Source organism: Myxine glutinosa, chromosome 13 (genome assembly GCF_964187855.1).
Source record: "Myxine glutinosa chromosome 13, kmMyxGlut1.1, whole genome shotgun sequence".
NCBI lineage: Eukaryota > Metazoa > Chordata > Myxini > Myxiniformes > Myxinidae > Myxine > Myxine glutinosa.
Genome location: NC_136273.1, coordinates 104,938,645 through 104,953,322, shown reverse-complemented (window position 1 = coordinate 104,953,322; position 14,678 = coordinate 104,938,645). Strand labels below are relative to the sequence as shown.

The 14,678-nt window shown below is 46.7% G+C and overlaps 2 protein-coding genes across 5 annotated transcripts in view; one reads left to right on the top strand and one right to left on the bottom strand.

Moving 5' to 3' along the window:
* DYNC2I2 (dynein 2 intermediate chain 2) overlaps positions 1 to 10,085 on the bottom strand; it is a 52,034-nt gene extending 41,949 nt beyond the window's left edge. For 2 of the 4 annotated variants that reach the window (XR_013621289.1, XM_078767873.1), the window contains exons 1-2: positions 10,033 to 10,085; positions 8,974 to 9,345 (exon numbers count right to left, since the gene is read on the bottom strand). Coding sequence is in view for 3 of the 4 variants with exons in the window: in XM_078767873.1 (XP_078623999.1) it covers positions 8,974 to 9,336 (363 nt within the window). In the remaining variant the exon portion in view is untranslated. Of the gene's footprint in view, positions 1 to 8,973; positions 9,346 to 9,459; positions 9,567 to 10,032 lie in introns of those variants that run through there. The other 2 variants (XM_078767874.1, XM_068102607.2) reach the window with 2 other exon arrangements.
* Positions 10,086 to 10,296: 211 nt separating this feature from the next.
* Positions 10,297 to 14,678, top strand: part of SPOUT1 (SPOUT domain containing methyltransferase 1) — a 39,240-nt gene continuing 34,858 nt past the window's right edge. The window contains exons 1-2 of the mRNA XM_068102608.2: positions 10,297 to 10,562; positions 10,732 to 10,806. Coding sequence (XP_067958709.2) covers positions 10,770 to 10,806 — 37 coding nt within the window. The 5' untranslated portion in view covers positions 10,297 to 10,562; positions 10,732 to 10,769. The remainder of the gene's footprint in view (positions 10,563 to 10,731; positions 10,807 to 14,678) is intronic.

Here is a 14,678-nt window from a genome sequence, read left to right as displayed (position 1 = left end):
CCGGTAGGGGAGAGTGAGGCAGGGTCGGTCCAGGACCAAATTGAGGGACGTGAGGAGAGCGAAGCAGCGAGGGTAGCAGACGCGCAAAATGGCGCCTCGCTGGTCACCGCGCCCGTGACCGTGGCAGCGCCCCTGGTGGATCCGAACCTTTTTATGTTGCAAATGAGGGCCCTTATGGAACGAATAGAGGGCCAAATGGGGGTAATGAGGGACGAAGCGAGGGCTCAGAGTGAGCAAATGGGGGTAATGAGGGACGAAGCGAGGGGTACCAGTGAGGGGTTAGACAATAATTTTGAGGAGTTAGACAAGAAATTTGGGAAGATAGACAATAATTTTGAGGAGTTAGACAAGAAATTTGGGAAGTTAGACAATAATTTTGAGGGGTTAGACAACGGGATAAAAGAGGTGAGAAATGGGTTAATGGGGGTAGAAAACAGAATGGCCGCTCAAGAGAATCAAATGGAAGGGATGCAAAAAGGGTTAGAGGGGTTAGAAAACAGTATGGAAGGCAAATTGAGGGACATGAGGGACCAAGCGGAAAGGGAAGTTAAACAAATGGAGCAGCAGATAGAGGGGGTCAGAATGGGGGTAGAAACCAAACTGGATGCTCACAGGGAGGAAATGGAGCAGATGAGGGTGGCATCTGGGAAGGAGATGCAAGTGATGGGAGAGCAGATCAGAGGAGGAGTGAGTGAGGAGGTCGGAGGAGTGCGCGAGGAGGTGAGGCACTGTGAGGAGCACATGGAAAAGGAGGTGAGAAAGGCGACTGTAAAGTTACAAGGGGGCATAGAGGACCTGACGCAAGAGGTGGAGCAGCTGACGGTGGGACAGACGGAGTTAGTGGAGCAGGTTCAAAGGAACACTGCGGTATTAGGAGGTTTAAAGGCGACACAGAAAGAACTCAAAGATGACTTGGTAGCGACGAAGAGGGAATGTCAGATGGTACGTGAGGGACTGACAACGAGGTTGGACGAGGTGATAGAGGTAATGGAGACGAAGGACCGGCAGGTGAGGACGCACATGGAAACGGTCAAGGTAGCCTTGGAGGACGAGCTTGAGGAGACGTACCGGGGAATAAAAGAGGTGAGGCACAAATTAGAAGAAGTGGAAGAAGGGGTGAGCGAAATTAAGAAGCGACGGAGAGGAGATAACAAGGAGATAAAAGAGGAGATAAAAGAATTGGTCCAAAGTCTGTGCTTGGATCGTGATGATGTGCTCATTAACCGGATGAGGGATTCGCAGGTGATGGAGGAGAAGCGAAGAGGAAGAGGACCCGGTGTAAGTGGTGACCAATATGGTCGTGCGTATGATGCGCCAGGGGATTTAAGGAGCTTGGGGGTCGAGATGGACCCGGGTGTTCGTGAGAGGCCGTTGGTGAAGTGTGCGACAGGTCTGGTGTGCGAAAGAGGAGGTGTGCGAGAAAGTCCGACTCTGGGGTGTGTGAGGAAAAAGTGCGTGCCAAGGAGTAGTGAGGGTGCTGGCGAGAGTGAGTCGGTCGTAGCGCGTGTGCGAGGGAGCACATGGAAGCGCGGTGTGGTAAGTGTTACAGAGGGTGTGACGGGAGAGTGTGCGCAGGAGTGTGCGCGAGAAAGGGGTGTGACCGACAGGTGCATGAGGAAAGAGTGCGCTGTCAGAAGTAAGGAAGAGTGTCCACCTGTGGTGAGTGTTACAGAGGGTGTAACGGGAGAGTGTGCGCGAGAAAGGGGTGTGACCGACAGGTGCATGAGGAAAGAGTGCGCTGTCAGAAGTAAGGAAGAGTGTCCACCTGTGGTGAGTGTTACAGAGGGTGTAACGGGAGAGTGTGCGCGAGAAAGGTGTGTGACGGACAGGTGCATGGGGAAAGAGTGTGCTGTCAAGAGTAAGGGTGAGTGCGCTGTCAGGAATGGAGGTGAAAGTAGTGAGAGTGACATGGAGCGTGAGTTAGTTGTGACAGGTGAGCGAGGATGTACACCTGGGATGGAAGGATGCGCACCTGGAATGGTAGAGCGTGAGTGGGAATGCACGCTGGAGTTGGTGGTGAGGCACGTGGTTGGGTGTGCGAATGAGGGCACACCTGTGATTGTCACAGAGGAGGTGACCGAGGAGGGGGCGCGAAGCGGTGTATTGGTGAGGTGTGCGACCAACGAATGTGTGCCAAAATGTTCGGTGGTCAGGTGTGTGACCAAGGCTGTGAGTGGAATGAGAGTACCGAGGTGTGTAAGGAAAGGTACGACGAGGAGCATGGGCACGGCTGGATGTGTGAGGAAGGAACGGGCTGCGGGGTGTAAGCATGCAGGTGAAGCATCGACGTTACACGGGTTAGAGGTTAGGTCGACTTTTAGCCGAATCGGGCCCTCGGTGCGTGCCGGGCCTCGCTTTGAACGGCCGCGTCCGTGCTCCACTAGGCGGAGCGGGCGGCTGGATAGGAAGGGTCGTCATGGCGACCACGTTTTGTTGAGACGTGCCGGCAGGTCGAGATCGGGACATTGGATGGCTCCACGCCGAGGTGATGCGTGGGATCTCGGCCCGGGTAAGCCCCCGTCCCTGCACCGAGTGCAGGATGCAGCCAGCCGCAGGCACAAAACAACCAGCATCCATTGCTTGGCTTTACGAAGCCGGGCTTTGGACAGGAATTGGCGCACCGAGAGGCAGTAGTGAGTAGACTGGGTGATGAGGTTAGTGTTTTGGACCCAAAATTGGAGAAAAACAAAATTTGATGATTGGCAAGGGATTGGCAGTAGTGATTGGCAGATGATGGGCAGTGATTGGCCAAATTTTTGATTTGTTGAAATTTGATGTGCAAAATTGGTAGTGAGAGACCCCCGATGTGGTGGGATGGCAAATCCACCATCCCTTCCCATGGGGGGCAAAGGAGCAATAGCTTATGGGGTGTATGGCAGTGAAAACTAGCCCGGGTGGGTTAGGATATTGTGTGTAGGGATCTAGCGAAGATGACAGTAGGTAACGTTAAGATTAGTTAGTGACTGATACCTGTAGTGGGGACGCAGGTAGATTAGTATGGATGATAATGACGAGGGAGCGCAATAGTTTAAAGGGACGACTGGGAAGCGCAAGTTTCAGAAGGGAGTAGTTAGCTGAGATGATGCCGTGTTTGTGAGAATTGAGCAGGTGTGATTGCACAGGTGTGCAACTGGACAGGTGTGTGGAGCAGGGTATGAGTAGTGAGTGTGTGGATCAGCGCGAATGCGCTTGGGGAGAGAAGGGTGCAGGTGGCACCAGGTGTGAGAGCACAGGTGTGCAGGTACAGGTGTGTGGAGAGAGTTGGAGTGAGTGGTACGGAGTGGTGTGCATGGTGCGAAGGTGTGGATGGGGGAAGAGTGGACCCCTTTCACGAGTACCCGGGGCGGGTAGTGTAAGTGTTAGGTAGAGGGTGCAGGTAAATTGTGGTTGGATATTGGCATTTGTGGTGCGGTTGCAGAATGGTGTTGTGAATGGGTGCATTAGTGTTGTGGAAATGGCTGGGCGTGTAGCCTGTTAGTGTGTGTAGTTGGTTGGGCACTCCACCACTGTGAGGATGTCGGCCAGGTGAGGCCGCAGGTGGGCTCTGGGAGCCGGTAGTTGTGAGTGGGTGCCTGAGGATCCCGGGTGTGGATCGGGCAGCCCAGTGCCAGAGAGGGCACGGAGTGGGGAGAGAGCCAGAGGGCCTTCCCCTGGTAGTTAGGTTAGGGTAAGGAGCAGGTAAGCTCGGAGGCAACTGCAGTGGTGGAGGGGTGCAGGTGGGTAGACCCACTGGGAGAGGTACACGCCACAGCCCAGAAATTGTACGAGGGCACCGGGAGATGAATCGGGGGAGTGAGACCCCAAATTGAAGAGCACCACAGTTTGGCCAATGGGAATTGGTTTTTAGAACCCATAGTGTAAGAGGGCCAATGGGTTGGCCGGAGAAAGACCCCGGGTAGTGTAAAGTTGTTAAAGTCATTTAGGAAATAGTTAGGATTGATGAACCTGTCGCACCATACGCAGCCACTTACCTGTGGTGATGATGATGACTCCACACCTGTGTTTTCTTTGTTTTGTTGCAGGAAATGAGATTGCTGTGAGGATTTGTGAGACGCATCACGACGTGGATGAGACATTGGGGTGATTCCATCTCTCCCTCCTTAGGAGGGACTGATGATGAATTGGTGATGGCAGATTTTGATGAGAGTTGGAAATGGCAAATTTGATTGGCTAGGAGGGAGAGAAGACGAATTTGGTATATGGGAGGAACGGGGAAGACAGTAGGGATGTTTGTGGATTTGTAAAGTAGATGTTTATGGGTAGTGTTGTGTTTTGTTGATACAGTAAGGGGTAAGGGAGGGGCCATGTAGGTTACCTGGTGGGGGGGGCGTACGGTAGGAACGTACCTGTCTCACCTGGTTCCCATGTGCCCCCAGGGTGCATTACCTTGCATTGCGTGCACTTTTGCGCCCTTACCACCTTGCTCACTTGTCTTGTTTTTGTCTCCCACCTCCGAGGATCTGGCTTTGGGGTAGAGAGAGAGGAGAGAGAGGTGCTGGCGACGCAGTTGTGGGCCTGCACTTTCGCTGCTTGCTGCCGGGATCGATACACCATATGGACCGCAATGTTTGTGGCCACCCACGATGGACCGCAGTTCGTTTGCGGCCAAGCACCACCCGGGGATGGACCTATGGGTCAACGTGGCACCTATGCCATACAGGTGAACCACTTTTAAGTAACACCAAGTGCACCACAAGAAGAGCAAGAGACACCTGCAGGGTTAGGGGTTGTCGCATTTATTTTTAATCATTGAACAATGGTGACTGCACCGATTGGTGGTGGGGTGGTGCTGTTGATGCTCGGAAAGGGTGCTCTGCACGTTATTAAAGGCCGTCGGCCACAGAGCACTCGTGGGTTGGTGTATCGATGTTGGCAAGCGCGCTCTCTCTATGCATAACATCTGCATGTGTTCCTCCAAAGACAGGTCCTGGATCGTAGTGTAAATATCAGCGTAGTCTTGTAAATAATGCTCCCTACCGGCTGTATGTTTAGTTTGAGGATTCTTTCCGGATTCGGTTATCCTGTGGGTGTGTTTCTGAGAGGAGAAGGGTGCAACGTCGCAGGGGGACATATTTACTCATTTGTGAATATCTATAAAACTGTCGCACTCAGGGTAGAGTTAATAGTAGAGGGAACTACATTGCGTGCCACACTAAAGTAGGTAAAAATTTATCGGGTCGGGACGCCCCGAGGGTAGAGAAGGGTGCAATGTTGCGAATATGGAATTTGACCTCCATATCCGCTTGTAAATATTCCCCTATCTTCTCCGATACTCCCCAACTCTCCCCTTACCCCATTCCCTAGTCCCATTGTCTGTAAACAACACCCATTAGAGCCGATCTTCCCCTTCATTCCCCATTAAATGTCGTGCCCAGGTCCCCCGCACCACACGTAGACAATTATAGGACATCTTGCTAGTTATTCTTAATCTATGTCAGTTAAGGACTTGTTTCCATTAATTATGACTCTTCGTTGCACCAGAATGTGATGATATGGCACCAGTAGGAGTTTAGGACCTTCCCATACCTCCCCGCATCTCTTCCCATCATCTCAAGCTCCAACAACAACCACAACAACAGCGGCTTTGCGTCCTCACTCCGGCTCGGTTGGCCGCCATTGAACATGTGCTCGACGGGGTTACCCAGAAGGGGGGCTCCCTGTCGGCCCCTCGTCAAGGGCGGAGCCGGTAACCCCCGCACCCAATGAGAAGCCATGGGCCGATGCCATATGGGGCGGAGCTAACGAGCGAGGGCGTGACTCCCCGCCGGATATACGCGGCCCCGCGCCGGACGTGACGTGAGATGCGCCCCGAGCTTGGAAGGACAAGACGCCACCCTCCCGAGCGCTGAGCGACCTCCCCGGCATCTCCACCAAAGTCGCGACCCACGAGCGCTGAGCGACCTCCCCGCATCTGCTGGACACCACCGTACGTGATTCTGTCCCTGAGCCAGGTGCACCTGAGCCATCGACTGCCGCTTTCCTTGCCATCAAATCCCGTGTGAGTCAGCGTTGTCCCGTTTATCTGTGGTCTGTCTAGGGTTAATATAAGGTTGTGTCTAAGTGCCCACCTTCCTATGTTTCCCTCTTGTCCCTGTAATCTAACCTTTTCCGCCTTAATATAACCTCCTCCGGAGGTCTTGAGAACTGAACCCCTGGTGTCGTATTGTGTGATTGTAACCCAGCCGGGTGTCTTCTCTTTCCTATTGAGCCAGCGTAGCGCGATTAGTTAACATTCGGGCACAATCGGGTAACTTGTACGGATACGGCGGCCATCCCGCTCGGCCCACCATACCATCAAAGTCGTATCTGTAACAATATCTACTAATGGTCTATGAAATGGTCTAAGAAAGATCTATGAAATGGTCAAGGAAACATTCCTGGCAAACTCCTGAAATATTGGAAACTAAAGCAGTATGCCCTTCCAAAAGCCTAGTGGTACCGGATTATATGCCTGCTCGTCTATATCTATCTACAAGTTACCTCATTGCACCTGAATGGGGTAAACGTGGTAACCACAGCACATACAATGCTGAATAATACATCATTTAAAAGCTCTTTGGTCCAGACAGTGCATGAGGAGGTTTAAACTTATTGTTACCCTCACCAGAGGAGAGGGTATTGCATTTGAGTCTGTGTGTTTGTTACTTGGCAAAAATTAAAAAAAATTGGACAAATATGTTGATCACTCCGGTCTCCGGTTTGTGTGTTTGCTTGTGTGTTTGTCTGTCCGCTCACTTATACTTGCCTACAGGTCACAATTTTAAACTGATCTTCACGAAACTTCACCAAATGGTAGAGATGGTGGTCCGACAGAATCTTATTTATTTATGAGATCAACATAATATGCCAAAAGGTCAACGTAAACCAAAAGGTCAAACACTTTTTCCAAAATTCGTAAGTCCTCAGTTTTCATCCGATTGACTTGAAATTTGAATGGGATTTACATATCAACAAACTGAATTCAACCACCAACTATTTTTGAGATCAACATATGCCAAAGGTCAACAGCAATTTCTAAAATCCTCAATTTTCATCTGATTGACTTGAAAATTTAATTGGATTTACATATCAGTTAACTGAATTCAACCACCAACTATTTTTGAGGCCAACATGGGACAAAAGGTCAACAACCTATCCTAATTTCTAAAGTCCTCAATTTTCATCCGATTGACTTGAAATATGAATAGGATTTTCATATAAGCCTCCTGAATTGAACCACCAATTATAATTGAGGTCAACATAGGCCAAAAGGTCAATAACCTTTTCAAATTTCTAAAATCCTCAATTTTCATCCAATTAACTTAAAAATTTAAGACTTTGGACGCAGTGCAATTCACTTGATGCAACTCTGGACGCAGCACAATTTATTTGATGCAACTCTGGACGCAGCACAATTTACTTGATGCAACTCTGGACGCAGCACAATTTACTTGATGCAACTCTGGACGCAGCACAATTTACTTGATGCAACTCTGGATGCATCACAATTTACTTGATGCAACTCTGGACGCAGCACAATTTACTTGATGCAACTCTGGACGCAGCACAATTTACTTGATGCAACTCTGGACGCAGCGCATTTTACTTGATGCAGTTCTGGACGCAGCGCAATTTACTTGATGCAGTTCTGGACGCAGCACAATTTACTTGATGCAACTCTGGACGCAGCACAATTTACTTGATGCAATTCTGGACGCAGTGCAATTTATTTGATGCAACTCTGAGCAAAGCGCAATTTATTTGATGCAACCCTGCACGCAGCGCAATTTACTTGATGCAACTCTGCACGCAGCGCAATTTACTTGATGCAACTCTGGACGCAGCACAATTTACTTGATACAACTCTGGATGCAGCGCAATTTACTTGATGCAACTCTGGGCAAAGCGCAATTTACTTGATGCAACTCTGGACGCAGCGCAATTTATTTGATGCAACTCTGGGCAAAGCGCAATCTACTTGATGCAATTCTGGGCGAAGCGCAATTTACGTGATGCAACTCTGGACAAATTGCAATTTACTTGATGCAACTCTGGGCAAAGCGCAATTTACTTGATGCAACTCTGGACGCAGCGCAATTTATTTGATGCAACTCTGGGCAAAGCGCAATCTACTTGATGCAATTCTGGGCGAAGCGCAATTTACGTGATGTAACTCTGGACAAATTGCAGTTTACTTGATGCAACTCTGGACGCAGCGCAATTTACTTGATGCAACTCTGGACGCAGCGCAATTTACTTGATGCAACTCTGGACAAAGTGCAGTTTACTTGATGCAACTCTGGACAAAGCGCAGTTTACTTGATGCAACTCTGGACGCAAACCAATTCACACTCTGGTGTGTGACAAGGATGAATTTATTCAGTTATGGTGATGATCCGGATCCAGATCCAATAATTTTTTAAGTGCTTCGTCACCATTGAGTGATCGGGCTATAAACGATATATAGCAAGATATCTCAAAAAGTTATGGCCGGATTATGACAAAACTTGGTGGATGATTTGGCCAAGTGACAAGAGCAAGCCAATTAGATTTTGGTTCAGATCCGGCCTATCAGTGGGATACAAAACGTAAACAGTTCAGCCTGGCGGAGGTACGCGCTGTAACCAAGGGCCGTTCTCGTTCTTCCCGATTCACTATTACCTCGTATTGTACTTCTCTACTGCTAGATGTGATACTTGTATCAGATTGGATTTGATACTCATATCAGATTAAAACAACTGTCTGACACAATGCTAACAGAAGGCATTGCATGTCATCCTTTAAGGTCAAGACTGTTATGTTTTCCAGCAGGCACCTGTGGATGGGGTCAATAGCCAGATTATGGCACCGCAGGCTGCATACGAGATACTAAATTGCATCAGCATGACAAGATGGCATCATTACCGTTCATAAGGCTCACGCTTCCACAGTTGTAGCAGGTTAAAACGGATAAATCATTAACATTTCTTTGAAAAGCTGGTACAAGTGTGTTACCTGCTTCATCGAACTCAACTTCGAGTCCATTATTCTGGCAAAGGCTCGACTCGATGCAGCTTTCTGCAGTTCTCGACACATCGGGACCTCAACTCGGCGAAGGAAACCAAGGAGCCCCGGCTCATCAACCTCGGCACCCAGGAGCTCGCTCGACACGTCCAAATCGTCACCCTCGACACGGACGCAGCCCAATTCACACTCTGGGCCACCTGCCTGGCTTGCAGCTTCTGCGTTGCTCGCCGTTTGCGCTGCCACATGCTGGGCACCTGTTGGCCCGGCTTGGGTTCCAACCTCTCTGCTGGGCTTTGCTTCGTGCCAGTATGACGTCACATCTATTTGGGTGCTGCTTGAATCCGAGAACATCTTCCATGCCTGTAACCACGTGCAGCAAGTTTCATTATCAATACAATGCTATCAACATCAAGACGCTTTCACAACAATGGCCTCAACCACTCAACTCATCACGCTACGACTAATTAGCCTCACCCGTTCCCGAAGGGGCGGAAGGGAGAGGGTAACGTATTTAGTTTGTCTATGCTGGTGTCTTGAGGCCGCATATAGATCTACTTAACTCTAGACACTTTTCTCAGATCTACTGCAATCTATATTCCCTAGATGGATCCTGTATTGTTAAATGCTCAGTCTTGGTTTTCTTTGCATTTGTTGCTGCCGAGATTATGTGGCTCTAAACCGATTATGAACAATTTACACCTCGACATATAAATCATAAAACTGCAGCAAAAGTTAACAACAGAAGACCCAACTTAATCAGTACTGTTCTTCTTAAAAATACCTTTGTTCAGTCTTTACCCGAATAGAGTTTATGTTCCTACTAAAAACGCCTCACGTGAGTTTTACACACGTACAGTACACTGTACAATATTAAAAGGTTCTGTAGTAGGGCCTAATTAATATATTTACAAAAAAGCATACATCATGAAATCATCATCACTAAAATACATTAAATAATGTAACATTAGTGCAATTCCAAACAAATCCATAGACTACATGTGGTACAATCTATCATTTGGACGAATGAGACGCAACAGACAAACTTACACATTCATCCCATCAATGTAAATATGCCGCCCAATCACAATCACTTCCGCCTCAGAATTCAGCCAATGAGCGGCTGTTTTAGGACTATCCCCTAGCAACGGTGTCAACGCTCATCAGCTTTTAATGATAATACCATCTATAAATTATTTATTCATTTAATCACCTTTGTTTTTTAAAATAACACTTTTTCAAACACTCGGATGCAAAAAAACAAGTTATCGTCGGCATTGCGCCACGTGCTGCGGTGCAAAATGTAGCGGAAGTGACGGTTACCACGTGGGTAGGTCACGTGTTGTTCACCACTTCCTAATTTTTATAATTTTTTTTTTCTTCCTTCGTCTCTCTTTCCTTTCTTGTCGTTCCTCCTCGTTCTCTCATTCATTCCCTCTTCGTTTTTCTCCTCGTTCACTTATTCGTTCTCTCCCTCCTTCCCTCATTTCGTGCATGTTCACAATGTGCGATTTTCCAGATCGATGATTCATTTCCCGATTTTGTTTCCTTTGACTTGCTCTTCCTGCTTTCTCTCACAGGTGAGGACGTTTTACAGTGTAATCCGCAATGGAATGTACACGGATTCACCTGGACTCGTCACGAATGACGTGTACCATGATGTATTGAACACTTAATATCAATTATAAACCAAATTCCCTTCATTATAATAACTCATGTCCTGTGTGTCCTCTTCTTCTTCTTCATCAGGTGATCCTCTGTCTCTTCCCCTGTTGACATTTTGAACGATGGAAGTAGAGGCCAAGAAACGACGATTCCCACAAGGTGAGAGACTTCATAAAAATAAAAACGGAAAATGTCGTTTTCCTTGTGGACATGTATGTACGTATGTACGTCCGCTCTTCACCCATTGGTTGGACAGCTGACCTGACTCCACCCACAAATGTAACCTGAAATACTTAACCTAAAGTAACCAGAGGACCCAAAAGACCCCGAGGACCCGACACTAAATAATCCATGAACCCTAAAGACGCCGAGGACCCTACACTAAATAACCCAAAAGACCCGAGGAGCCAAAAGGCCCCGAAGACCTAAAATACTGAAAAGACCCAATGGACCCCAAAATCCCAAAGACTGAAAATATTCCAAAGATCCAGAGAACCCAAAAGATCCTGAAGACCCAAAACACCCCAAAGACACAAGACAACCAAAAGACCCTGAAGACCCAAAATACTCCAAAGACCCTTAAAGACCCCCAAATACCCTTACATCTCCCAAAGGTTGTTTCTGCCAAAGGGGGCAATACCACCTATTAACCCTGATCATTTAACCCCTGACTATCTCTTCTCCTTCTCCTTCCTTTTGCTTTGATTATTTCCTATTGATTTTTGTCTTTTTGCACTTGTTTTTTGTACTCTGTCAAAGCGTCTTTGGGCTTCTTGAAAAGCGCTATATAAAATAAATGTATTATTATTATTATTAAAGATAGGCTATGAGCTAGACCCCCCAAATTGACCGGTCGGTACCATACAGATGGAGTAAGGCTCATTGTGATTTTTAGCAAGATATATGTCCCTAGATATGAAAAAAAAGTGATAGCAGTGTATAACTCTCGGCCATCTCTGTGTTATCACCCGAAATATTATTATACGCCCGCTTCGCTTCGCCAAAAAATGTGATATTTGCTAAAATTGGAATAAATATGTTTTTAAGGACCACAGAGTGCCGAGATCGAGATCGAGATCGTATTTGTTCGAGAGATCATGATAAACCTAGAGTGTGGAGCAAGTTTGCATGCATTGTGAAATACTAGGGCATGCCCGTACTATATCTATATCTAAAATTATATCCCCCCCCTCTATTTACATGAAATGGTTTGGTCCAAAGCGAACGGCTTGCGAGTGGTGACAATCCCCCCCCCTCTATTTACATGCAATGGTTTGGTCCAAAGCGAACGGCTTCCGGAGTTTGGTAAAGAAATCGCCATCGCGTGCACAAACGCGCAGGAAAGCGAATGAATCGCAAATTCGTTTTTATTAGTTGTAAAACATAGTTTAACGCCAACATAGTTTGCAAACGTGAAATAAATGAATACGCTCTCAAATGTGCCATCCGAGGCAGAGTGTGCCCGCCACGTTCGGCACACGCGATCGTTCGCTGCTCTCTGATTGGTTGAATCGTTTTTTGGACATAGCTCGGTAAGTAATTGTCCGATTAATATGAAACCTTGAAAAGGCACATCCTCGGGTCCCCAGCAATATACCTGGCAAGTTAAAAGTATATCGGACCCGTGGTTGTCGAGAAACAGCGGTCACAGACAAACAAACAAACGTACAGACAGACAGACAGAGATTACTGGAATTATAGATAGATAATGTAGCTGATGTTACAAACCTACTTTAGGATACTAGCTAATACCAAAAATTACACTGAGATACCAAAAGTAGGAGACGAATAAACCTAAAATGTTCAAAAGCTATGTTTCGTTCCAAAATATCAAAATTAGGGGGTATGGGTGAACATATTTTGAACTTTGCCAAAATATGTGCCCCAAACAACCACTATATTACAAAGTAATGATATATTCCAATGCAGTGGTTCCTTGCGAAGATTTTGAGGGGTCAAATATTACTCTGGGAGTTTTCATTTTTGAAATATTGACAAAAATGTACAATGTGAATTCTGAACTCGAAGCGATTTCGACCACTTTTTCACTAAATTTAACATATTTTTTGTCATTATATCAATATTTTGATAAATAACCCCCACAAATGTTCTATATTTCTATTACTATATTAGTTGGCATCCAGTATGCAAATTATTGGCACCCTGTGGTCCTTAAAAACATATTTATTCCAATTTTAGCAAATATCACATTTTTTGGCGAAGCGAAGCGGGCGTATAATAATATTTCGGGTGATAACACAGAGATGGCCGAGAGTTATACACTGCTATCACTTTTTTTTCATATCTAGGGACATATATCTTGCTAAAAATCACAATGAGCCTTACTCCATCTGTATGGTACCGACCAACCCCCTTGGCTCATAGCCTAAGACTCAAGAGAACCAAAATACCCCGAAGACACAAAATATTCCAAAGACCCCAAAGACCCAAACTATCCCAAAGATCCTTTAAGACCCAAAAGACAAAAAGACCCCAAAGACCCTTAAAGACCCCAAATACCAAAAAATATTCCAAAGACTCAAAAGACCCCAAAGATCCTTAAAGTCCCAAAAAACTACAAAGAATGAAAAGACCGCAAAGAATGAAAAGACCCCAAAAACCGAAAAGACCCCAAAGACTGAAAAGACCATCAAGACCCAAAATACTGAAAAGACCCTTAAAGGGGAACCCAAACGCAATTTCTTTGTCTGAAAAACCATTGGGAATCATTCATCATGGTCTAATTTGAAGGGAATTTTTATTTATTTGCCAATCACAAAGTGCCAAAAATCACAAAGATCACAATGAAATTCATTCATTCATTCATTCATTCATTCAATCACAAAGTGCTGAAAAATCCCAAGACTGTCGATTTTTGAGATTGCCAGTGACGTGTACGTGTTATTGTGTGTTTCTGGTTGGTATTGGTTTGTAATTCGTACAAACTTGTGTGTAATTAATCGTTTTCTGGGTCGTACCTCATGCGCGGCCTGGTAACTTGGGGCTTCCCTCCCCCCGTCGGTGTTTTGTCAATTTGGGTTCTTTCCTTCGCTGTATTTCTTGTTTCTTTTATTTTATTTTCTCCCCCTCACCTCACCTCCCTAGACAAAGAATTCTATATTGATTCTTTCTCTCCTCCCGGACACGTGCTTGTACGCTCTCCTCCTCGTCTCGACTTGTGCCCCGCCCCCTGTATCTCGTTTTTCTTCCGCCTCTGCTCCTTCTTTCTCAAATCCACGTTCTCGCTTGGAGACTTTTCCCAGATTGTTTTTCTTGGTTTTCATGGTTCTGTTTGGATATTGTTGGAATATGTTTAAACCGCAGCCGTGATGCTGACGCCGCCCCTCCTCCCCCGAATTTCCATGTTTTAAATGTTTCCCAGTGTGTACCCTGGTCAGAATAGGTACACCGTATCCCTGCGTGTCGTAGGAGGCGACTAAGAGGGTTGGCGTCAGGAAGGGCATCCGGCCATAAAAACATTGCCTCAAAAAGAGAACCATGACAATTACAACTACATATGGGCAGGGTGCAGCCCGAAGTGGAGATCGGTTTCTGAGGTTTGGGACATGGAATGTAGGGACAATGACAGGGAGATCAGGAGAAGTGGTGGAAGTATTGGTCAGAAGAAGAGTGGACATATGTTGTGTGCAAGAGACGAGATGGAAGGGAAGTGGTGTGAGAATGGTGAAGGGTAGGCAGGGACAGAAATACAAGTTTGTGTGGCAAGGGTGCCCGGAGGGCGTGAATGGTGTTGGTGTCCTGTTTTCTGAGGAGTTTGTAGACAGTGTGGTGAGTGTGACTAGAGTGAGTGATAGGTTGATGATGGTGAAAATGATGATTGGAAAGCTCTTGGTGAACGTCATCTCGGGATATGCTCTGCAGGTTGGTCGAAGCAATGAAGAGAAGGACAAGTTCTGGTGTGCGATAGAGAAGCTGATGGAAAACGTGAAAGATGAGGAAGTTGTTGTGGTGGGAGGAGACCTGAATGGACATGTGGGAAGGAGTATGGATGGTTTTGAGGGAGTTCATGG